The following is a 22608-nucleotide window of genomic DNA, read 5'->3' as shown; positions in this document are numbered from 1 at the left end:
CATTTAAAGAAAAGGAGGTAGACGGGGGGTTCACGCACCTTGCTTTCAAAGGAAAAGGTGTCCTTTCTCGGAGAATAGATCTATATATAGATAGGTTGGTACTTTGACGGGGTGATCAATGCGGATGCTGCGCCCTTTCCTATCCAAATTGACAATTGAAAAAGAAAGGGAAATCCCTTGCCTGAGCACCGACTTTCGGTTCCAGAACCTGAGCGGAACTTTGCTTTCTGTCTTGTGAGCTCCTTTCGGCTTTCAAGCAAAGGGATGGGATATCGCCAAGCAAGATGTTTTCTTTGTGGAGAAGAAGAAGCTTGTCTTGACCAATAGCCCTCTCTTGTCTTTCAAGCTTACCTTCGTCTGTAATATTCGATACCACTGAATGGGGAAGTGCGCCTGTAGGCCTATTCAGTAAGTTTTCTTTCATTTACTGGTATTGTGAAAAAAAAGCAAGTAGACCATACTCTTTTATTTTTCTTATCTAGGCTAGTTTTCTCTCTTATCCCTATTTTTTTTATTAAAGAAAGTCTGTTCCCTAAGGAAGTGAAGGATCGCGGAAGTCTTTAGCCACCTATTTCATCAAAGCCCCTTACCCTTGCTTCTTTCCCTTTAAACTCTTTGGTACACGCTTTATCGAGACTAGGATTTCTGTCTTACAGTCTGCCGGGTGAAACCTATACTCTTTGACCTACCCCAACAAGCATTTTAGGCGAATTCTTGTCCTTTCTACTCAAGGAAATTGACAGCTAGGATCCTATTTGATCGATCGCTCAGCCTCTGTAGTCCACTCTTTCAATATAGGAAGTAGAGAAAAGGATGCAAGCCCAAAGTCTAGGAAAAGCATCTCATTTCCTGGCAAAAAAGCAATCCACTGTGTCGAGGAAGGGAAGAAAGGCTCTGCTTTTGGTATTTATTTATCAAAGAAAGACACATTTAAGCGAGCGTGGCAAGGGACTAAGCTTTTGTTGTCGCGGGATAGTAAAAAGCATTGGCGGATGCTAGCTAGGCATATTTATTAGTTTAGTTTGTTTACAAGTAGGAATTCAAAGATAGCTATTTTAGAGAAAGACCGGAATAGGCAGTCACAGATGTAAGTAGAAGTTTTAGAAGCAGGTAAGGTTTATGCACGACGAGATATGCTAGCTAGAGCTACTTGGTAGTAGAAGAGGAATAGCTTGTGCTTTTCGCGGGATAGCTTCTAAGTATAGACATTCACAGTAGGCACGAATGGGATAGTTTGAGTTGGTTTCTCGCCAAATAGATTCAAGGATAACTCGATTTGATACTAAGTACGAGAAGGTGCTTAGAACACATACGGGATCAGATAAGGCTAGCTGCTCTAGTATTGGTAATAAATCTTACAAGGGAATACTAGATACACCAGTTGTGGTAAGTCAATTCATTCAGGATGCTCGTAAGTCTCGTGAATCCAATAATAGGGCTTTAGTAGAGGCGCGAAAGAAGAAAGATCTATTTCAGTATCATTAAAAAGCAGTTTGATGCTCTGCAGCTCTTTTCATGCTGTAGTTGTAGCCGGCCGTTCCTGGTTAGGAAGCTCGGTATTAAGGTATGAAAGTGAAAGTCGTTGAGGCATGAAGACAAGTGTGGTACTAGACTATGTAATATTGGACTCCCTAATCATAGTAAAATCTCGCTTTCTGTCACTCGAGACCTTTCTCTGGGCCGGCGGGGGTTGGCTTCACCACGGAATACTCGTACGAGTATCATCAGATAGGAGTTATACTGAAGAAGAGCTTTCAGTTTTGATGTCCAGGATGGGCTTCTGGTTCACTCCTTTATTTCTTTCTTTTAGAGACAGGATACGGAAAGATGATGCAGTATTTTCATAAAAGCAATGTTTCCGATAAAAAGAGTGGAATTTGGTAAAGAGAACTCAGGGGGCGATAGATAGCCGCGTCTTTCATATTCTCCTCCTATGCTCTCCGGATCCCAAGCTGAGGTGGGCCATTTGCTGAGATTGGTTCGAATACCTGCAATAAGATAGCGTGGAGCTTGAACACGAAGCATGGGCAAGAAGATGTGGATGGGAGGGAGTGAGATAGTTCCTCTGATCGCGACATTGCATGCCGCGTAATCTTTCATATACCATGGCTGACTTTTCTATAGTCTGGCTGACTTGTGGCTATGGTCCACGCTTACTTCTAGTTTGAGAAGCAGAGGAACCGCTTAAGTGTCCAATCGACAAGCTGACAGACGGGGTCCATGTTGTCGGTAAGCACAACGGTGATATCACTGCTCCGTCCATTTCTCAGTGGACGACTACCCGCCTCGGCATCAAAGGATGGCATGGTGAGTTGCTTCCATGCTTCGCCATTTCGAATTTGATTTTGGTAAAGATATGGGATGACAGAAAGCAAGTGCCTCTTGCTACACTCAGACCTCATGATGGACAGCCGGGCAACTGTGTTGCTTTTCTGACTGCACCTGTGCGCCCCGATCACATCAATCTCGTGACAGCGGTACAGATTCATACTTGATTTTTTTTTCTTATTTTTACACCTTCTTTTATTGCTTTACATTGTTACTTACACCGGTCATTGCTAATACCAATATGAGACTGGCACTGGTGCGTACCTTACGTAACAAGTACTGTTGTGAGTGGCTGCCCTAATTTAGCAATTCTTAAACTAAAATGTCTCACGTCCAGTTTCATTGTTTTACACTTAGTAAATGATACTTCAGATCCAGGTCCTGGAGATCAAAGTATGGTCATCAACAAGGCAAGGCTGGCTCTTACCAAGTGACTCAGAATCATGGCAATGCACACAAACCTTAGATCTCAGAAGTTCATCAGAGCCCCAGGCCTTTTCCACCAAGTGGCTGGGCTAGAATCCATAAGCTAAGCTAATGAAAGGGTCACATTCAATAGAAACCAGCTCCCACGAGAGGAGCTTGTTAAAGTGGGAAAGCTACCTTCTGTTGGGGATCCTTCCTCTGTTGAGCTAGGAACCTACCCACTTTGTAAAGCTTTTATGAAAGCCACTCAAAACTACAACTAGACTACCAGTATAGGAACCTAATGGGCAAGAAGACCAACTAATAGAAAGTTGAGTTTTTCAGTGAAGCCTACCTAATATTCTGTAGTTCCGTCACTTGCTCCGTTGTTTGCTACTAGCGCACTATGGCTTTACTTGACCTTTCCTACATCAGGCTTTAAGCCGTATCTTGGAGCCCCTTACTATGAACTATGGGCACAGGGGAGGGGGGATGAGCAAACAGAGGCCCTGACGCGCTACAGCTTTGGTTTCCAACTTGCTCTCGTCTCCTTCGTTCCTTTCTCTCTTGACAGTCGTCCTTACTTCGCTCGCCTCTCACCACACAGAATGTTTTGGCAGATGGTTAGCAAGCTAGGCAAGCTTTAGCTTTGAAAGAAAGTCTTTAGGAGTAAAGTGATCTTGGCCGGTAAGGAAGAAGAGTTCAATCTTCTAGTTTCGATGCACATCCCCCAACTTCCGTCCTTTCTTTTATCGTAGATAAGCCACAGTTGGAAATTCTTGAATTCTATTCCGGGTGTTGAAACCTTTCTTTGACTCACACATGTTTCTTCTTCATTGCTGTTTGGATAACAAGCTGTCATCCTTGTTAATAGGCTTGCCATACCAGCAAGGTGGAGTATGTGCACTCAGTTTGACTTTCTTCCTTTTTCTTTTACCGCTCTTTCGAAATGGGTCACAGGAATAGGGCTACCTTTTTATAAATAGACAGGTCAAGTCATAAGAACAAGTAAGCGAAAAAAGGCAAGTGAGCCAAGAATTGACACAAACTAGCCTAGAGAGATCGAAAAGAAAGATTAGGAACTAGCCAATCCATGGGTATACCAAGAAGTTACAAAAGTAGTCCCTGTAAACCAACCCCCTAAAGCGAAATAAGCACAAGGAAAGAGCAATAGGCCGGACCATCCTATAAAAACGAAACGGTCCCTTCGTAACCAGTCGTCCATAATATCAAATAGATCATTTTCTATCTTCCAACAATCTTCTCTTTATTATTCCACGGGTGGAACATAAGTGACACGAGCCAGTACGCGAGCGTAGGAATGGAGCGAGCAAGATTCCTTTGGACTTACTTTGGTTTTGCATATATTATCATATAGAAAGAAACGTAGCGATTCCGTATCTAGTTTGTGTCTTATTATTCAACCATGGATCGCTGCGCAGGAATCAAATCAACGAGAAATACTATACTAGACTAGACTATACTAGAACTAGAAATTTCATCAACGAGAAATACAATACTATACTAGAAATTTCATCAACGGGAAATACAATACTATACTAGAAACTAGAACTAGACTAGACTAAAAATTTCTAGTAGCGAAGGAAAAGCGTGAAACAATGTCATGTCGCGACTCGACATGTTAGAAGGAGCTAAATCAATAGGTGCCGGAGCTGCTACAATTGCTTTAGCGGGAGCTGCTGTCGGTATTGGAAACGTCCTCAGTTCCTCGATTCATTCCGTGGCGCGAAATCCTTCATTGGCTAAACAATCATTTGGTAGGAACGGGCAAATAAAGAATTTCATTTCGAATTCCTCCTCCTTTTTTTATTTTTTGATATGCAAATATCCTTCTTTGTTATTGTTTATAAAAGTTACCATTTTTGTTGTGATAATATATTTGCGTTTTTTACTCCCCCTAGTGGGACTCGTCTCCCATCTAGATTTGGGATTGTTGTCCATTATAAGTCTCCCGCCGGAGGTTCAAAGCCCACAGGCTCTAGCTCATTTAGAAGGGCTCAACTTCTATCTGAGCCTTTATGACCAGGATCCGGAGTGGGTTGCGTTCATTCAGCAGGAGCTGAATCACAACACCCCTCTGGAGGACATTCCTGGGCGCCTACACTTATTTTTAATAGAGGAAAAGATCTCGTGTTTACGACGAGATCTTATCCAAGATTTCATTTCGATGTATAATAGAAGCGAAGCCGTACTTCCCCTCGAGCCCTACATTTTGGAAGAGGCGGTTCGCTCCTATTTAGATCATATTCGTGGGACGGAGAATATTTCTATTCTCCGTGCAGCTTATCAAGATCTGCAGGAGAATGAAGGATCCATCTTCTTTTTGGAGGTGGTTTCGCACAACCAGGATTACCTGGATGCACAGACCACTTCCAGGAGGTGCCATGAATTGGCGCAAAGGATCCTATGGGATGGAATAGCCCGCAGCCAAGCTCAGCTCGAAAGGGCTGAGTATGAGCATGCGCTACTATTGTTTCAATATGAAGATCTCAATAGGGGGCGGGGGCATATTTAAGCATGCATTCCTATTTTTTTTTGAAGCAGCAAGCGCCTTTATGTGACCTAACAGGACTTTTGAATTAACTCAGTGATTTTGCAGACGGAGGAGAGGAAATGAAAGCAGAAGAAGTTATCGAAACTCGGAACCACATGTTCAATCTTTTTTTAGCGGTTTCCCCAGAGATCTTTCTCATTAACGCAACCTTCATTTTGCTCATTCATGGAGTTGTATTTAGTACCTCTAAGAAAGATGATTATCCACCGTTAGTTAGTAATGTGGGTTGGCTTGGATTACTTAGTGTTGCGCGCCTAGGAGGGCAGCGCGCTTGGGATGCGGAGGAGCTATTATCGCCCAGCTCCCTAACCTAATGCGGCCGGACCGCAGGGAACCTTAGCATGGGGGGACGTCCTAATCCTTTTGCCGCCGCAAGGCTGGCTAATCGTACGCAGCAGGAGCAAGGGAACTCCCCTGGTTCAGGAAGGCACATGAGTCCGAACGCTATTATGAATGTGCGACCGACACTACACTACGTAGGTACCTGTGCATGCAGGTGAGGCGTCGGTCGGTCCTAGAAACGGCGGCAGCTAGCGAGGAGTTAACGACCGGACGTGCTGCAACCTAGGGATCACCAGGCAGCTCTTTCGCTCTATAGGGATATCGGGGGGGGGCATAGCACAATTCTTCTTGGAGGAGGGTTGGTTTGCCCAGGTGACTGATCCTGCCATAATATACTCCCGCCAATTCTATTGCACCGGCAACCGAAGTCGAACATACATACGACGATCTTCATGCGTGAAGGGACGGGAGGAAAGAAAGGGCGGTAGATGATAATGCGAAAGGGCGCCGCGTCTGGGCGGGCGGGCTGAATGGATGAGCGAAAGATGCCATGGAGTGGGGAATATCCCCAGTCTAAAGTTATACAACTAAATGCACTTCAAGGTGCTGCCGAGGAACTGGGGGACCTTCTCGAGCACAGGATAGGCAATTGAGAGATAGAGTTAGCCTATTCGTTATGGGGAATCAATGCTCCGGACCGAATAGTTACCTCCTTTTCTTTCTCTGGCGCATATTAGCTTAGCAGCGCTCAAAAGGCCCAGGTTGGTTTGTTTGGCTTCCTCTCTTAGGCCACTTTCCTTACCTTACTCCCGCAACACTCCCACTCCAAGCTACGCCTGCTGAGCAAGATGCATTGCGATTTCCTCTTCTGTGGACGCACCTTCGCCTCACCATGACCCGGGACGGGAAGAGAAAGACTTTGATTTTTCCGGCGGGCTTGATAGTAAAGCCAAAGAAAGACGCCCCAAGACAAGGTACAACTGTTGGGAAGGGGACATGATCAATAGAACCCGGCTGGATCCGGGCTGGGATAGTGGCGCCCATTCCTAACCAGTTCAGAAAAGGTTCGCTCATGCTGGAGGTACTAACCACTTAGTGATCGGTCCGCTAGTTCACGCAAATCCGAAGAAGTTATCACGGACGAGCCACATGCAGGGAAACTTGCACGTGTGGTTCTGGCCGGGCTTTCCTTCGGTATCTAATAACCTTGCTTCTGCTCGCCGCTGGCGCACCTCTCCTAACTATTGCCCATTTATTCTGGAATCATTTTTTTAGGAGGGACAATTTTACATATTTCTGCCAAATCCTTCTATTATTAAGTACGGCTGGTACCATTTCGATGTGTTTCGATTCTTTCGAAAAAGAGAGGTTTGATGCTTTTGAATTCATTGTATTAATTCCACTTCCTACTCGCAGTATGCTCTTAATGATCCCGGCTCATGATTTAATTGCCATGTATTTAGCTATTGAGCTTCAAAGTTTATGTTTTTATGTGATCGCAGCATCAAAAAGAAAGTCTGAATTTTCCACGGAAGCCGGCTCAAAATATTTGATCTTAGGTGCATTTCCCTCTGGAATATTATTGTTCGGGTGCGACCGGACTACTACCGATCAATTTTTGGAAACTTCTTTATAGACTTGTAGAGACCCTCTATGTAGTTGTAATTCTTGGGCAATCGATCTACTTTCCCCATAGCCCTAAGGCAGTGTCTCGATCTCCTACGTGCGAAAGATAAGATACGGGAGACGGGGTCCTATGGTATGGGTCTTCGACCCTTGGTCTAATTCCACGACGGAGAGTCGGCGTGGCGTAAAGTGAAGATTGGGGGGAATAGAGCGAAATCCCCGTCTGGGGTATTCCGAAGGTGTAACCTAGGCAACGAAAAAGGGGCCCGATACTTAAACTAAAGGAGCGACCTGTTGGTTCACCAAACCCCGACCCAGTGTCACACGTTCTCCAGGTCCGAAGGGATCCAGTGCCCAACTACCGACTCCTCCCGGAATTGCGTTATCGGAGCCGAGCCAGGAATAGCCGTTAGTGGACACCTACCACTTTTCACCGGTTAGAGAGGCCCTCTTTAATACATTAAGAAAATATGTTCACAGGGGCCAGAAAGACTCGGTCATAGGAACTTAAACCACCTACGCGCTGGTAAACGAAAACCACCTCGACCGGATCTACCGAACGAAGAAGGCCGCCCCGTCGAAAGAATTAACACGCCAAAAGGGCCACCAGCTTTCCCCAAAAAAAGGGGAGATCCGCTGCTTACTGCTCACGGAAACATCCGACCTTATCGTCAAGTCGTCCGCCTATCTTTCTGATCTCATTCGTTTTCCGATCGCATAAAAAGATAAAAAAATCAATAATGTGAGAATGTAGTTACAGATGTGAAAAAAGTAAATATCTCTCTGTCTTTTCTCTGGATCATTCATTTACAAAGTTCTTTAAAAGAAGAAAACCGATCGACCATTCTCCGCGGAAGATAGGTAAACATTTGACGAGCGAAAAAAAACACGTGAGAAAGACCTAAAAACCCATTCTCCCTAAATGGTTTACCTATACTGAATGGAAGGTTTATGACATGGGAAGATTTTCCAGAATATGAGCAAGGGTAAAGGATTCATCACTTGCTGGGCTTTCAGGGAGTAATAGGAGGGGTTGGGAATTGATCGTTGAAATCATCCCACCAGAGCATATGAACTTGAGGTGGGGGCTCAATCTCGTCAGTCTCCCGGATTCCAGTCATGTCTCTACCATCGGTTTCTCCCTTTTCTCCGGCTGGCGTAATAAGGAGGGAGTCAGAGACTACCAACTCGACAATGTTGGCTCGATCATGTTTATATTGGCAGGAGGAAGTACAGCATGAGTGGGTAGGGGATTAGTAGTGACATTAGGACGGTTTGCCCTTGGCGGCTCAATTTTCCCTGAATCAATAAGGTCTTGGATGTCATGTTTAAGCCTTAAACACTTTTGGCCTTTTGTCTGATGGTACTTGCAGTAGGCATTGGCTTTGTACCTAGGAGGAAGAGGATCTGGTGGCGGAGATGGGGGAAAAGGCGTCAGTACACCATGCTTCTTAAGCTTATTTTCCAAGGCGCGGCTGAGAGTTATGCCGAACGGAGTGAAAGTCCTGAGTGTCTTTGGTTTTCCGTCAGACAAGATATTCACTTCACTGTTCTTGCTTGTTCCCCCCAGGGCTATCTTCTTTCCTTTTGGATCTGCCTCTTTGACCTGTGATCCATGAGTCCCATTGTAGATAGCATCTTCAATACGAGTGGCTGCTTCAATCAAAGAGTCATAAGTGGTCATCGCTTGGAAATCTAAATAGTCATGGTATTGCCTACTCATGTTATTCATCATTATCCGAACTTGTTCCTTTTCTGGGGAGAGATCAATCACTTGGGCTGCTTTGGCCTTCCAACGGGCCAGGAAATTGGTCACAATCATAAAAGACCTGAACCGGAGGTGCTTGGGGTGCAGTAGAAGGAACAGACTTTGATTGATGAGAGATTTTGGATAAGAGTTCATAAAAGGCGCTAGCCTGTTTCATGGTCAGGAAGGGAAAGGAAAGAGCTGGGTTTCTAACAAAAAAGGAAACGTTTCCTTTTTTTTTGTTAGAAAACGAGCTTCTGGCAAAGCATCGGGAGGGAGTGTCATTGACCCATTCCTACTGCTTCTTTGATTCATCAATTCCCATCTATGAATTATGGATCCAATTCGGTATCTTGCGTAGGAATTCATGTTGTCAACGAGGATCTTAGCCCCTTCTTGTTGTTTTCCCAGCCAACTGTCAAATGCAAATCCAAAAAAAGGAATGCCTTTGAGAGAAGAATGTAGGAACGAAGCTTCCCGGAGTCCTTTTCCTCCGTGAACAAACCTGATTTCGTCAAAGACGATGAGACTTCGGTTTCCGGCGAGGCCCAGTCGGAGCCAAAGGAAGATTCAGCGAGAACAACAAAAGCACTAAAAGAATTGGGTTTGGTAATCGACCGGGTTGAAACGCTCCATATTCCTGGAAATACGACGGACGACATCATTGATCATATGGTGGATATATGGGATATAGACAAAAAAGCTGATTCAACAAGTAAAATAAACTCTTTAGTGGGTTCGTTAGAGCGCTTTGAAGAACTAAAAAATCGGCTTGTTGCCGACGCTTCGGCATGTACAGAAGAGGAAGTCCAAGAACTTCTTCAACGATTTCAGAATACGGGCCAGGCCGCCAGTGACTTTCTTATTGCTAGGTATGGTATTGGCACAAGGTCGAGTCAACTGCACAGCATAAATCTCTCTTTGATGACGAACGAAGTCAAAACACGAATGGAGGTGGACCTTGAAAACCACCAAGAAGTGTTTTCCGAACCTTTTCTAAATTGTTGTCAAAAAGCGTCTGACTGAATGAAGTAGGCTCCGCGGTCTTCAACCAAAATAAAGTGACCAAAAGACACAATTGCATCGGTCCAATGAGACATGGGGGCACCAGTAGATATTGAAAGAAATACTATTGATCGGTATTATTGTTGTAGTTCTTTCTTCCTATCGTCGATGAAAGTACAACCACCCGTTTTCCACACTTTTTCATATCTTAAGTCAGCGAATTACCCGCGGTGAGGAAGAGAGATTAGAACTCCAGGATTGGCAGAAGTGTTTCTTCTCCTTGCTAATTGCCTACTCAACATTGGTGTGTTTCACATTCCACTCTATCTAGCCAAATATCATAGCTAGTCCAATGCTTTTCCTCGTCGTAGTGAAGTGAGGGAAGGAATTATGCCCTAGCCCCAAACAAAAGTACTTGTTTTGACCGGCCTATTACGAGCCTAAAGTAGTACACACAAGAGTGAAGTCAGGGCGAAATCCCTACTTACTTGACTGGTTTCCGGGTCTCAGAAACATAGAAAGGATTTAACGAATAGGATAGTCTAATGTCCAGTGAGGACATCTCCTTGCTTGCTTTTTTCATTGACTGATTCTAGTGGCTGGCCCAGTGAGAGAATTACCAGTGTCTGTCATTAGACTTGATCTTTCCATGGCGAACTCTTTTGTTGTATAAAATCGGCTGGCTGGATTGACCTTTGGGATTGAGTCACTCGTACATTGAATCAGAGTATTTCGTATAACTCTTACTTAACAGACTTAGTGGACTGATTGATTGTTTCTTAGTTAGGATTTAAAATTCCTCCTAGCTTGCGAAATTCCCCTCTGCACTTGCTGCTTTAATAAGAAGTAGTAGATGGGAGTAAGGGCTCGGCTGGTGAGTAGTAGGAGTAAGGGCCCGGCTAGTGAGAACTAGCTTATACTATCTTTCCGGTGTAAGAGCGTCTCGCTTATACTTTCGGAGATCTCTCTCGTAATTCGTAGAGAGCCCCGCCTAATCTAGAAAAGGGTTTTTCTCTGAGCCATAAGTCAAAATAATAAGTCAAAATTCCGCAAGAGCTTGACAAGCAATCCTTCCTACACAACTCATCGGCGGTGTGACCAGCTTTACTTTTATCTTCGATTCAACCTTGGTATTCTCCTTTCTTAAACTTACTAAGACTATTGCTTTTTCAATGATTCAAAAAATCATCCCTAGTATAACAAGCTGTACCTGACCAACTATAGTATTAGACTCAATAAGAAGCTTTCAAAACACCACTACTATATCTAATATGCCCCGCCAGACCAAGAGTGAGGAGGTTGACTGAACCTCTGAGCGAGCTATTAGTACCTTCTTCCTGAAGAGTAGTAGCCTTCATTCATAGCCTGACCAACTCGTTCGTACGCTAGTCAGCTATTCATTTCTAGTCAGGTTGCTATTCCGATTCCTATCGGTCCAAAATACCAGTTTCTTTGGTAGTTAGAACTTCAACTTTTCCAACTGGCACTTCAACTCGCTGTCCAAGTCCTATACCTTTTCTTTCACAAGCCGGGATAAGGGCGCTAAGCATTGATAAAGACTTTCATTGCTTCCCTATAATCTATATTCAACACTACTTGATACAAAACTTGCTTTCCTTATTTTAGCTACTACCTTTCTCATATTCTTATCATATACTTCTTGGATGCCTTCCTCCAATCGCTTTCTTGCGCGAGTTAGATTCTTTATATATATATAGGTGATGAGTAGGGGTGCAGCTCCGTGTACCGCGGCTAGTCAAATGTCCGATTTAATGCACTAGAGGGCGTTAGCACTAAACTAAATTTTTTCAGTCTACTTTGAAAGTAAAGACTTGCTTTTGTTTTGCTTCTTTGCTGATGCTTGATTAACTACATGTTTATACTGTATTCTGCAACAGTAGAGAAGAGAGAAAAAACGTAATGTCAAACTACACGCCAGCAAGTGCCAGGAAGAGAAGTTAAGCAATTGGAAACAGAGAATAAGTGAAAGACAAAAGCAGCCGGCTTAGGATTTGCAGTGAATAAAGCAAGGCAAGCAGTGCCAGATGATGATAAAATAGCGGCGCATCCTTCTTTTGAAAGTGACCAAACGGGACTTTGAAGCATAGTATCAGATGCCTTATTTTTTTAGTTAGGATCTCCTTCTCATTCCAAAGTATGGTTGGTGTATACTCGGCCTTTCCCACTGTAGTTTGGAGCTCACCCTTTATTTACACCGACCCAATCTACAATCAAAACAAATGTAAAAGAAAAGGTGATAAGAAAGAAATCTAGCGAAAGCTAACTGTCAGCTATAAATAAATGCTTTTGCTTTCTATCCAGCAGCTGATGCTTTTTATGTAGTAAAGAAGGAAATTCTTGGAGTTAGCACGGTACTGAGGTCTCTGGAGCGAGTGACGGATTATCTCTTTCGGAACATTAGAGGTTGTGGACAGCACTCATAGCTCCTCTATTTCTCAAGGATCTATGCTTCCTGTTTGCACTCTTTCTAGGCTGTCTTCCAGTGCGATAGAGAAGCTGGCAGTGAACGGATTCATCCGGCAAATGTGGCCATACTACTAGCTCTGGCTAGTCCTTGCTTCATGAGGTACATACTTCTTCCGGTCTGCTCTGTTGCCGAGCTTTCATTCTCGGACACCTACATTCCCAACAGGCTAGGGCAAATACATGAAGTCGGAATGATTCCCAAACCTGGATTGAATGCTCCGCCAAAGTCAACCTAAACAATTAATTGAAGGAAGTGTCGCCCGGCATCGATTTCACGTGTTGGTTGCCCAACCCGATAAGTAGTTTTTGAATGATTCGCGTTAGCCAGGAGTTAGAGATGTACTTTATATTTCAATAATTAGACAACAGCCGTCAGTCAAAATACTGATATCCCCCTCGTTCACTTAAGTGGTAAGAAATGCTTTAGGTGAACATGCATGCAGCAATAATTATGTATTATTCAATTGTTATTGATTCCTACTCCGTACTTGACTATGAGATAGAGGAAGGATCTGATAATTGCTTATATAAGCTAATTCCTAATTCTAAGACATAGATTTCATTATGCGGGGCGTAGCGAAAGCATTCAACCTTCTAGGACTAAGCCTAAGGCCTATGGTCCCTCAAAAAAGAGAGATCAATCGCTATCAATGCCAGGAGGCAGATCAAGATTCATGGGAACGAGAACCTTTTTACCTAAGTAGGAAGAATCCATTAGGGCTGCGAACTCTTCCAATATGTGCGAGCAAATGTGCATGATCGAGTTGGAAAAACCAGGGCATCATCTATCTATCTATCAAACTTTTAATACGTCTCTTCGAGAAGCAAAGAAACTAGTATATACTAGACTCGGTGCCAAGGGAGAAAAGCTTAGAGATAGAATGCTCATCCGTCCATTTCTTATTTCCTGAGGTTCACCTATGTTCTTTTCTTGTGCTTTGTCAAATCAAGTAGGCGCGTATGAAACACAAATCCAGAGGCGGATATCTATTGACGATATAGCGTATGAAAGAGATTTTTATGCAATTCCATCGGTGCTAGCTCTGTTTTCAGCATTTGCCTGAACAGGCGCATTTGCTGCTTCAGTTAATTCCTTTTAAAGGTGGATATTCCGGTTCATTCCTTTGGGACTGCTCATTTCTTTGCCTTATCATTTGCCGACATGCGGACTCACTTCTCTTTTATGGGATGAAAGCCCTTATCCCAGTCCTCACCAACACCAAAACAAAAAGTGAAAGAAGACCCCGTACACACTCTTCTTTCCCGCAGCCTAGGGAGGCTGCGGCCTCGCCTTCTTTCTGTAAAAGAAAAGAAAAAAAAGAGTCAAATCGCACCATCTCTATAATAAGTAAATGCCCTTTTTTCCCCGGAGGTTGTCGGAATTATTTGCAAAAAAAGAAAATATTGGCTACAATCGAGGAGGTCTTATCAATGAAATTTCCATTTCTACGGGATCTAGGCATAATTCCCAACCCACTGACACAAGGATTTTCAGTCCTTTGCTCCAACCAACTGAACTATCTGAACAAAAAACGAACGAAGTTTTCAGCATATAGCGTCTACCTCTTCATTGGATCACCTTGGTACCGCTACTGTCTTCCAAAAGAAAAGCAAGATCTGTCTATCTACGAAAATCTTCGATGCAGCACCAATTGCTCCGCGCCTGGGAAGGCTTGTCTCGTGTGGTGGCGCTTACTACTTAACAATACAACTCGTTTAAGTCAGTCCGTCCTTCCGGTTCTTTCTCTAGAAAACTCGCTCGGCCATCCCTTTGATTGAGCGTAGGGTATGGATGGCTTTATTGGAAATATTCTGTTCTAGCTCAGGGGCTTCATAGCTGATACTCTTTTTTAGCTATAGGAAAACTTCTTTTTTGAATAGGCCCTCTCTTTTTCAATAGAAAAGTTCTAAGAGTGGCCTGCCCTCAACTCAAAGTGGTAGGATTGAACCAGGCAGTCTTGTATTCAAATTGGTGGTGAGGGGATTCACAGGTCTAGCCAGGGCAAGGTGTCAGAAATAGCCAAGCACGAGATAGCTGATATGCGTTTTTCACAAAAGCACCGGTCAGTTACTAGGTAAGATAAGTAATAGGCTTGGTCAAGTGTCATGGAATAGAACTAGTTGCCAAGGTAGCTGGGTTTAAGAAACACGAGATACTTTTTCTATAAATATGGACGAATGGAAGTTTAACTCCTAAAGAAGCGCTTTATGAAGCTTCTCGTAATTTGATTGATTTATTTCTTCCTCTGCGTGTAGACTGACGGAGTAGAAGGTTCGGTTCGCTATTTGCTACTGTCTAATCTAGTGCGCTTGCTTACTTTCTTGGAATTCTACTCTAGTGCGCTGAGCTGCTTCTCCTTCCAATTCCGCTCGCCCCGGTCCTTGATCGAAGGTCTGGTATCCGCACCGACGCGACTACTAATTCAAAGGCATGCTCTACCTCGCACCTGACCAGCAAAATGACGTATAGTAACGTCATAGCTGTGACCCGAACCACAGTGCTCATCAAAGATGGTAGTGCCTTCTGCATTGCGCTAAATGATAAAGCCTATTTATTCCTATGTCTTTCTTGTTAAAAAACCACCTGCGATTTCAGATAAGTCTTTCTGCTTAGAGCAAGAAGCGGAACTAAGGTGACACCTAGAAAAATGAAGGAAGTCATTTCTTATTTTTTTCATAAGAATACCGACCTAGCTTCAATTGCTTCAGTTGGAGCTGCTGTCGGTATTGGGATCCTATTCGTTTTCGCACTCCACAGATGGAGTGTTCCTTCACTCGCCCAGGAACCCATTCCCCGTCGCGTCTGGGAATATGGCGAAGAGCTCGGCTTCTTCCAAATGAGAATGTCGACTCCTCGAATGCCAATCGATATCTCGAGGAAATTGCGCATGTCCTCGAATTTCGATTTTTTGATCAACAAGCCATTGAATCACTTCCAGGGGGGGGGCACTCCTGGGTGGAGCTTGCGAGGACTGTAATTTCAAGGACGATCAGTCCGGATTTGACCGATATCGACATTCTCGCCTACGCCTATTGCATATTAATGGAGAAGGGGCAATCCAATGAGATAATGACAGAAGCCCTTAAAATCCAGCTGCTATGGCTGCAAGGGTTATCCATTTCATAGGCGAGGGTGGGGGAGAAGCAAGCCGAACCTCTGATCGACCCGGACACGTCCAAAATTCTCGGCGTCGAGAGAAAGACGAGATTCAGTAAGTAATTCAGTGAGTGCTTTCTTTTATAAGAAGAGCGTCGGCTTGGAAGAAGAAAATGAAATACGAACAACCGCGCTGGTCGTAATAGATCGACTTGAATGCGTCTTCTTGCTCCAGCATTCAAGTTCCATTTCAAGGAAGGACGACGTACCATGATACTTTCTGTTTTGTCGAGCCCTGCTTTGGTCTCTGGTTTGATGGTTGTACGTGCTAAAAATCCGGTACATTCCGTTTTGTTTCCCATCCTAGTCTTTTGCGACACTTCTGGTTTACTTATTTTGTTAGGTCTCGACTTCTCCGCTATGATCTTCCCAGTAGTTCATATAGGAGCTATTGCCGTTTCATTCCTATTCGTGGTTATGATGTTCAATATTCAAATAGCGGAGATTCACGAAGAAGTATTGCGCTATTTACCAGTGAGTGGTATTATTGGACTGATCTTTTGGTGGGAAATGTTCTTCATTTTAGATAATGAAACCATTCCATTACTACCAACCCACAGAAATACGACCTCTCTGAGATATACGGTTTATGCCGGAAAGGTACGAAGTTGGACTAATTTGGAAACATTGGGCAATTTACTTTATACCTACTATTCCGTCTGGTTTTTGGTTTCTAGTCTGATTTTATTAGTAGCTATGATTGGGGCTATAGTACTGACTATGCATAGGACTACAAAGGTGAAAAGACAGGATGTATTCCGACGAAATGCCTTGGATTCTAGGAGGACTATAATGAGGAGGACGACTATTCAGAACAGTAGGTGCATTTCATAATTGCATAAAAGGAGAGAGCAGCTTAATGAGAGAAGTAGCAGTGAGGGCGCTAAGCAGGTGTCAAGTTAATTGGTCTGAGAGCCAAGCCAGCTTTCAAGTAGTAAAAAGCAGGCATTAAAGTAGGTGAGTAAGTCAAGTTCTCTATATGCTTGAAGCTGATTACGCGCCTTTGTTGCCTTCTGTCTTCTTCCCTTTGGTAGTTCTGTTTCCAGCTGAGGAATTGGAATAAATAAGTAAGGCTAACTAAAAGAGAGAAGAGGGTCTACAGTCATTCTATCTCAACACTGAAGAATAAGACGTCTATCCTTACTCTTGCATTAAATATAATAATCAGAAAGGGAGGGGAGTATAGATAATATAATATAAGGAAGCGCCCATGCAAGTTGATTGTTGAAGCAGCAGAAAACAAAATGAGCAGCACTGCGGAAAGGCTGAAGGAAAGGGACATTGAATGTCCTCCCGTAATCCTTCGTCGAAACGTTAGGGAGGAAGAATAATATAAGAGGGGGAGGCATAAGGAAGGGCTGGTGCACGTGAATCTAAACTAACTATTTATTACCGGAAGTGACACCCCTATCCTCTAATAGTAATCGGGTGGGCACCTTTCAAAGCTATATTCTTTGTCAGAGGGAGAAGAAAGTTTCTGGATTGATTACAGGGCAAACAAAGCATGCCCCTAGCAGCATTTCAAGTGATGCTTGGTACGAATCTCGAGTATAATTCAGAGAAATAGAGCGTAACTAATAGTGTATCAAGCATCAAAGCAAGAAAGAAAGCTGTTCAAAACGGAAGGGAAGGTATAGGGGTTGACAAGAGCAAGCTGATAGCTTGAGAAAGATAGTGCGCTTCAGAAGATATTAGTTGGAGAAGTATGCCAGCTTGACCAATATTAGGCGTCTTCTACAGTCCTCTGTACATATGCTTAGAGAGGCTTCACCTAGGGGAGTAATATTATCATTCTGTAAGTAAGTAAAAGTCAAGTAGAAAGTAAAACTCATATTAAACCGTTGGAAACCACCAAAAAACCGCCATAGCACTTAATAGTAAACAATAAGCATGCCCTAAATCATTAAGTTCGCTGATTCACGAGATAGAAACTTGCACGCTAGGAACCTTCTCTAAATTGACACGCGCTGTACGTCCTGTTTGACTTGTACAAAAGCACAAGCAAAGAAGTATGAAGCCCCATATCGCGAGGGTAAGGGATTGATTGATTGAATTGATTGTTTGGTTACCCGAAGCCTACCTACTGAGAGAAAGGGCACCAGCTAGAGAGAGAAAGGGATGAACCCAGACAGAATAAAAACTCTTCATTCGAGCGAGAAACAGACAGAGAAACCAAAGATAGGAATGACAGCAATGAGAGCCAAAGCAATAAGAAATAGAACTAGGAATATGAATTTGGCTGAAGCTACCATGCTTTGAAATGCTTGAGCTACCGAGCGAGCTATTTACATAAAAGAGAAGGTTCTTCGGGGAGGAGCACGGCTTCTAGTCCAAGGAAGCCTGACAACAGACAGACTTATTACACTTAACCAGTTTCACTACTCCTCTATTCAGCTGGCTAAAGGAAAGAGAGTGAACCTATGCTATTGGAATCTACCTGAGCTAAAGGAGGAATATACCTCTTAACAGCTAAAAGGAATTAACAGCTAAAAGTCATAGATCTGTAAAAGGAATAGAAAGGAATAGACCTGCCAGAGATTAACGAATGAAGAAATGAATGAAATTCAATCTTTATGTACTGACTCCTAAGCGAATTATTTGGGATTGTGAAGTATGGTTTCAGGGTTTTTCAACCAAGTGGAGGAAGCGATTGGTATCAAGTTATCTGAGCCTGCATCCTCTGAGCAATACTTATCCTCCTTGATAGCAACAGGTGCTCAAGAGGGGGGAAGAAGCTACTTTGTTCTTCTTCTTGCCAGCTTGATTGAACCTTTCTCTGAGCTAGAATCTCTTGATCTTTTGCTGCCTTCGGAGTTTGGTGTATCTACGACTTTTCTGCCGGATGTGTATTCATTGGTATCTTCATTACCTGAGATACCAGATTATATGGCTTGTTGAAGAACCACGCGTTCTTTATCTGGAAGGTTGGTCTGGTGGGTACAATTCTTTATTTGTGCTTCCATCCATCTAAAGGATCTATTAGCTGGTGGTTCAGTTCATACTATTTTATGTCCGATCGGTTTGAGGTGAGAAGTAGAATGATGCTGAATTCCTTTCTTGATTAGGTTTGTTCTCTGGTGAAATCGGATAATAAAAAAAATAAAGGTAGTGTATTTTCATAACTTAGCAGGAGAAGATGGTATTCTTCTGATAAACCACATGATAAGTAATAAGCCTTCATGGATGGGAACTGAAGCCTTTAATGAGAAATGGTGAACTCTATCAGTTGGAAGTCCGCTTTGAGAGTAAGAGGAGGATGGGTGTTTCGTGATTCATTAAAGCTACTCCCATCCCAGGTTCTTTAAGTTCTTTAGGTCAAAGTCTCCGCCCAGAGCTCGGTAGTAAAGGTGAAGTAGATCATACGTCTGTAGTTTTGGATAATTTAGCGTCTAGAAAGAGGGAATTGGTAGAGTATATGAAGCCAGACATATATCTGCTGGGTGGTATTATGCTTCAAGCTCAAAATATCTATTGGAGTCTTTACGAGCTTGATATTACTACAAAGATTACCTTGTCTTCTCTAGCGCTAACGATCTTTAGGAAGGATTATTATAATGAGATGAGTACACCTATAGCTATTCCTCATAGGACTGCTGAGGAGTTTATTCGTAGGGGATACTATGGAGGTCATGCCGATGTCTATATGCCTAGAGGTGATAATTTGTTTTGTTATATTATTACGTTCACTCTCTGTATCCGTTTCTAATGAAGTCATCCCCAATGCCGATAGGTGCAGCTAAATGGGATGGTAATTTACAGGGTTTCGCGCTATAGGAACTGTATGGCTTTATCGAGGCATATGTTGACTGTCCTGAAACATTGAATAAGCCTTTCCTTCCTTATCGATCAGGAAAGACTGGATTGCTAATTTTCCCCACTGGTAGTTTACTATTCAGAGGAACTTAAATATGCTGAGAAAATTTGATATTGATATAAAGTCAGACCTCTTCGTGGCTATCTCTATGATAAGGGTTATGGTGTATTCGATAAGTTTGTTGGAGATATGTTCAGTAATAGGAGGAAAGCTAAGAGTGAGGGACTGGATAGAATTTCCTATTTGGATACCACGATCAAAGGTTGTAGCTAACGGCTTTCGAGTTAAAGCGCACTAATACGATACGAACTTTCTTCCATAGGCCGATATGCTCATACTAAGTGCTGTAATCTCTCATTCATGCGCATTAAGGAAATTGTAAAGAAGAAAGTCAAACGCTCTACGCCTCGTCGAATAAGAGTGTTTCCGGATCATATCTATTCTTCTCGGGTACTCTTTCTTAATGAGAAAATCATAACTTGATCCGATCTTTATGTCGCACAGTGGTGTCCCAGGCTAGGGCAGCAGGTCCAGCATAAGAATCTAAACTAAAAAAGTATGTTTACGTGGTCCATAAATAATGGTGACAGAAATCCCTCCTACAGCGCCTCAACTTGGACTGGAGCTTTCGGGTCTCTAGGTATTGAATTAAAGAACGGGTTTTGCTTTGCTTTGGGGGGAGTCCTGGTGGGGAGATATGCTAGCAGGTAATGGCTCAGCTTCTACTTAAAAAGCGTTTTAAGCGGGTTTCCTTATTTATTTGCGTTGCGGGTCTCTCGTACAAGATTCTATCAGTTACAGCGGATTCAAGGGATGGAGCCAGATCTACTATCCGCTTGCTGTCCCTAAGCTGATAATTGCCCGAGCCTATTTGTTTTTTTCCGGGGAGGGGCACATAGCGATAGATACTTTAGAAACCTATCACTAAGAAGCGGGCTCACTGAAAACCAAACTGTTCGTATTTCTTTAAAACGCTGCTGCCCTAGCCGGGGGTCTGTCTATAGAAGAAGGGAATCCAGAGGAAGAAGCAGCTCCCCGAAGGAATCCTTCTAACTACCACTTACCTACCTCCCGCTTTTGTTCGGACAAGGCGAGTTTCCTAAGATTCACCCACCGCGGATACACTAAGCGTTCTTCCCGTTGGCAAATCAGATTCTTGCAAATCAACATCAGACTTAGAAGCTTCATGGGGTCTGGTCTCGCCATTTGGCAATTTAAGCCAAACAAAATACAGTACAGAGGTTATAACCAATACACAAGCAGGCGTGAACCAGTCAGAAATTAGAATGGAGAAGTAGACACAGAAGAGGAGGGGACAGTATCGATAGCCGCCTTTTCACTTATTGCTAGGAGTGATTGTGAGAGAATACATAACATAGGTGAAAGCCAAAAGGCATATATGACCCGCTCAGCCCAATGGAAGTGATTTGAAACTGATGTTTCTTTAGAATTCGATTAAGAATAAGAACATAGACCGGCTTCTAGAAAAAGAGACGTGCCCTCTTCTCTATCTGTAGATTCAGGAGCAACATGCTGGTTCCTTTTGTCATAATACTTAACGGCTGTGGGCAGAATGAATGAAAAAGCAGATGAAAGACACTATACATACCTATAGAATGATAAATTTAGAATAAAGCTAGGTGACGTCACGGCATTTGAGAACCAATTGCTTCTTTTGCCCTAGCAGCGTTTTTCATTTTCTCTTAGAGAGAATGCTGTCCTTCTGAACTCGTCATGAATTGGGTTCGAACCAATATCTTACTGCGACTTATCCATTTTTTCGATCATGACGGGGGGACCCCTCACCACGGGATCCCGGCACCCCTCCGCCACCTTTAAGTGAGATATTTGCCTTCCCAAAACAAACCCATCATTCAAAAAGAAAGAAAAGATAGAATTTATTAGCCTTCTAACATGGCTGACAACATAAAGACACGAGTTAATCATTCGCATGCAGCCTCACATAAACTACAAATAACAAGCGCATGCAGCCTCACATAATCAGAAAATAACAACGCGCACAAGCTTAACAAACACTACTGACCACTGCTTCTCGCACTCTCATACCTGTTTTTCCATACTTTCCGAAGGAAAAAAAAAAAGAAAAAAGTAAGACCAAACCGAGACCGAGAGCGAGAGCGAGAGGGTGAATGGCAAATGGAATCCAATCCTGTATATATCATTATATAATGAAATTACTTGAATAAGTCCAAGAGAGTTAGACCTGGAGTTCCGGAGGGGTCACCCCCATCATCCCCCGATTCCCCCCCGGAATCAGAATCACTTTCTTCCCTCTTAGGCTTCTTTGACTCGGGCGGGCCTTCGGAGGTTCCTACTTCCCCCTTATCCTTGACCTCGTTATTAATGCTGTTCGGATCGTCTGAAACTTCGTCTTGTTCAATAATGGCTTGAACGCTGTTCGGATCGTCCGAAACTTCGTCTTGTTCAATAATGGCTTGAACGCTGTTCGGATCGTCCGAAACTGCGTCCTCGTTATTAACACAAGGTTCGGAGTAAGGAGACCCCGGCGCCTCATCCCGGGGAGACAGTGGCACAGTCGCTTCGCTTTTTGGCGGCGAAGCGGGGTCTGCCCGGGTTGCCGCTGATTCCTGTGGATCGTCTGCTGAAGCGGCAAAAGAACGAATTGGCATAGTTCCCAGCGGCCTCCCTGGGAATGGGGGGCGCAGCTTGGCTATTTTCTCTGCCATTAAATCTGGTTCCATCTTTCTTTCTTCCGTTATGCTTCCTTGCCCGTGTGGAACATGTGTGAGCATTATGTTTTTCCTACAAGTGATCCGACTGGAAGAAGTGTTATATGAGGACTTCGAGATCAAATGGAGAATCTGTCTCTCCATTCCTCGTGAGCCACTTATTTCTCCGAAATTAGGGATCAGAGTGATTTTCCTCCTTTTTCTAAAATAGTCGACGGTCTTACACCATTGGGATACTTCGGATAAACAGGAGTTTATATATGAGAGACCGGTGCTAAAACCTTTTCTCGAGATATCTTCCAAATTCTTAGGGTCCTTGCTCCGGATCTTGTTCCCCCGGTGCGAAAGCAGTTGGTTCCGTAGTTTGAGAATTCTGCTAATTCCAAGTATTCCATTATTATTATTAAAAAAAAGAATATAAAAAGTAAAGAGGAGAAGGCATAACCAGAAGAATTGTGAGAAATAAGTCAA

At 43.3% G+C, this 22608-nt stretch overlaps 4 protein-coding genes across 4 annotated transcripts in view; 3 read left to right on the top strand and 1 right to left on the bottom strand.

Annotated features, from left to right (window-relative positions):
* The first annotated feature begins 317 nt into the window (after positions 1-317).
* LOC120694117 lies at positions 318-7872 on the top strand. The gene has a single exon (XM_039977289.1). It carries the CDS (start codon positions 4358-4360, stop codon positions 5267-5269), a length of 912 nt encoding a protein of 303 aa, XP_039833223.1. The 5' UTR covers positions 318-4357; the 3' UTR covers positions 5270-7872.
* On the top strand, positions 5211-7874 carry LOC120694119 (NADH-ubiquinone oxidoreductase chain 2-like). Its single transcript, XM_039977291.1, has 2 exons — positions 5211-5555; positions 6788-7874. The coding sequence occupies exons 1-2, from the start codon at positions 5368-5370 to the stop codon at positions 7224-7226; spliced, it is 627 nt and encodes a 208-aa protein (XP_039833225.1). The 5' UTR covers positions 5211-5367; the 3' UTR covers positions 7227-7874.
* Positions 7875-12451: 4577 nt separating this feature from the next.
* On the top strand, positions 12452-17471 carry LOC120694118 (NADH-ubiquinone oxidoreductase chain 6). The gene has a single exon (XM_039977290.1). The coding sequence runs from the start codon at positions 15769-15771 to the stop codon at positions 16444-16446; it is 678 nt and encodes a 225-aa protein (XP_039833224.1). The 5' UTR covers positions 12452-15768; the 3' UTR covers positions 16447-17471.
* Positions 17472-21613: 4142 nt separating this feature from the next.
* The window catches only part of LOC120694116, a 1992-nt gene continuing 997 nt past the window's right edge, over positions 21614-22608 (bottom strand). The window contains exon 1 of the mRNA XM_039977288.1: positions 21614-22608. This exon is cut by the window's right edge and continues 997 nt beyond it. Within this exon, the coding sequence (XP_039833222.1) occupies positions 21622-22608 (987 nt within the window). The 3' untranslated portion in view covers positions 21614-21621.

This window comes from Panicum virgatum, unplaced genomic scaffold (genome assembly GCF_016808335.1).
Source record: "Panicum virgatum strain AP13 unplaced genomic scaffold, P.virgatum_v5 scaffold_3273, whole genome shotgun sequence".
NCBI classification, from domain to species: domain Eukaryota; kingdom Viridiplantae; phylum Streptophyta; class Magnoliopsida; order Poales; family Poaceae; genus Panicum; species Panicum virgatum.
The sequence above is the reverse complement of the archived record's forward strand: the minus strand, read 5'-3'. Positions and strand labels throughout refer to the sequence as shown.

What these genes read in the sequence shown, in the direction of transcription:
- LOC120694117 (XM_039977289.1), top strand. Translation starts at nt 4,358, where the DNA reads ATGTCGCGACTCGACATGTTAGAAGGAGCTAAATCAATAGGTGCCGGA.
- LOC120694119 (XM_039977291.1), top strand. Translation starts at nt 5,368, where the DNA reads ATGAAAGCAGAAGAAGTTATCGAAACTCGGAACCACATGTTCAATCTT. An exon ending in TGGCTTGGATTACTTAGTGT is followed by an intron (nt 5,556 to 6,787) that starts TGCGCGCCTAGG and finishes TTTCCTTCGGTA; the next exon opens with TCTAATAACCTTGCTTCTGC.
- LOC120694118 (XM_039977290.1), top strand. Translation starts at nt 15,769, where the DNA reads ATGCGTCTTCTTGCTCCAGCATTCAAGTTCCATTTCAAGGAAGGACGA.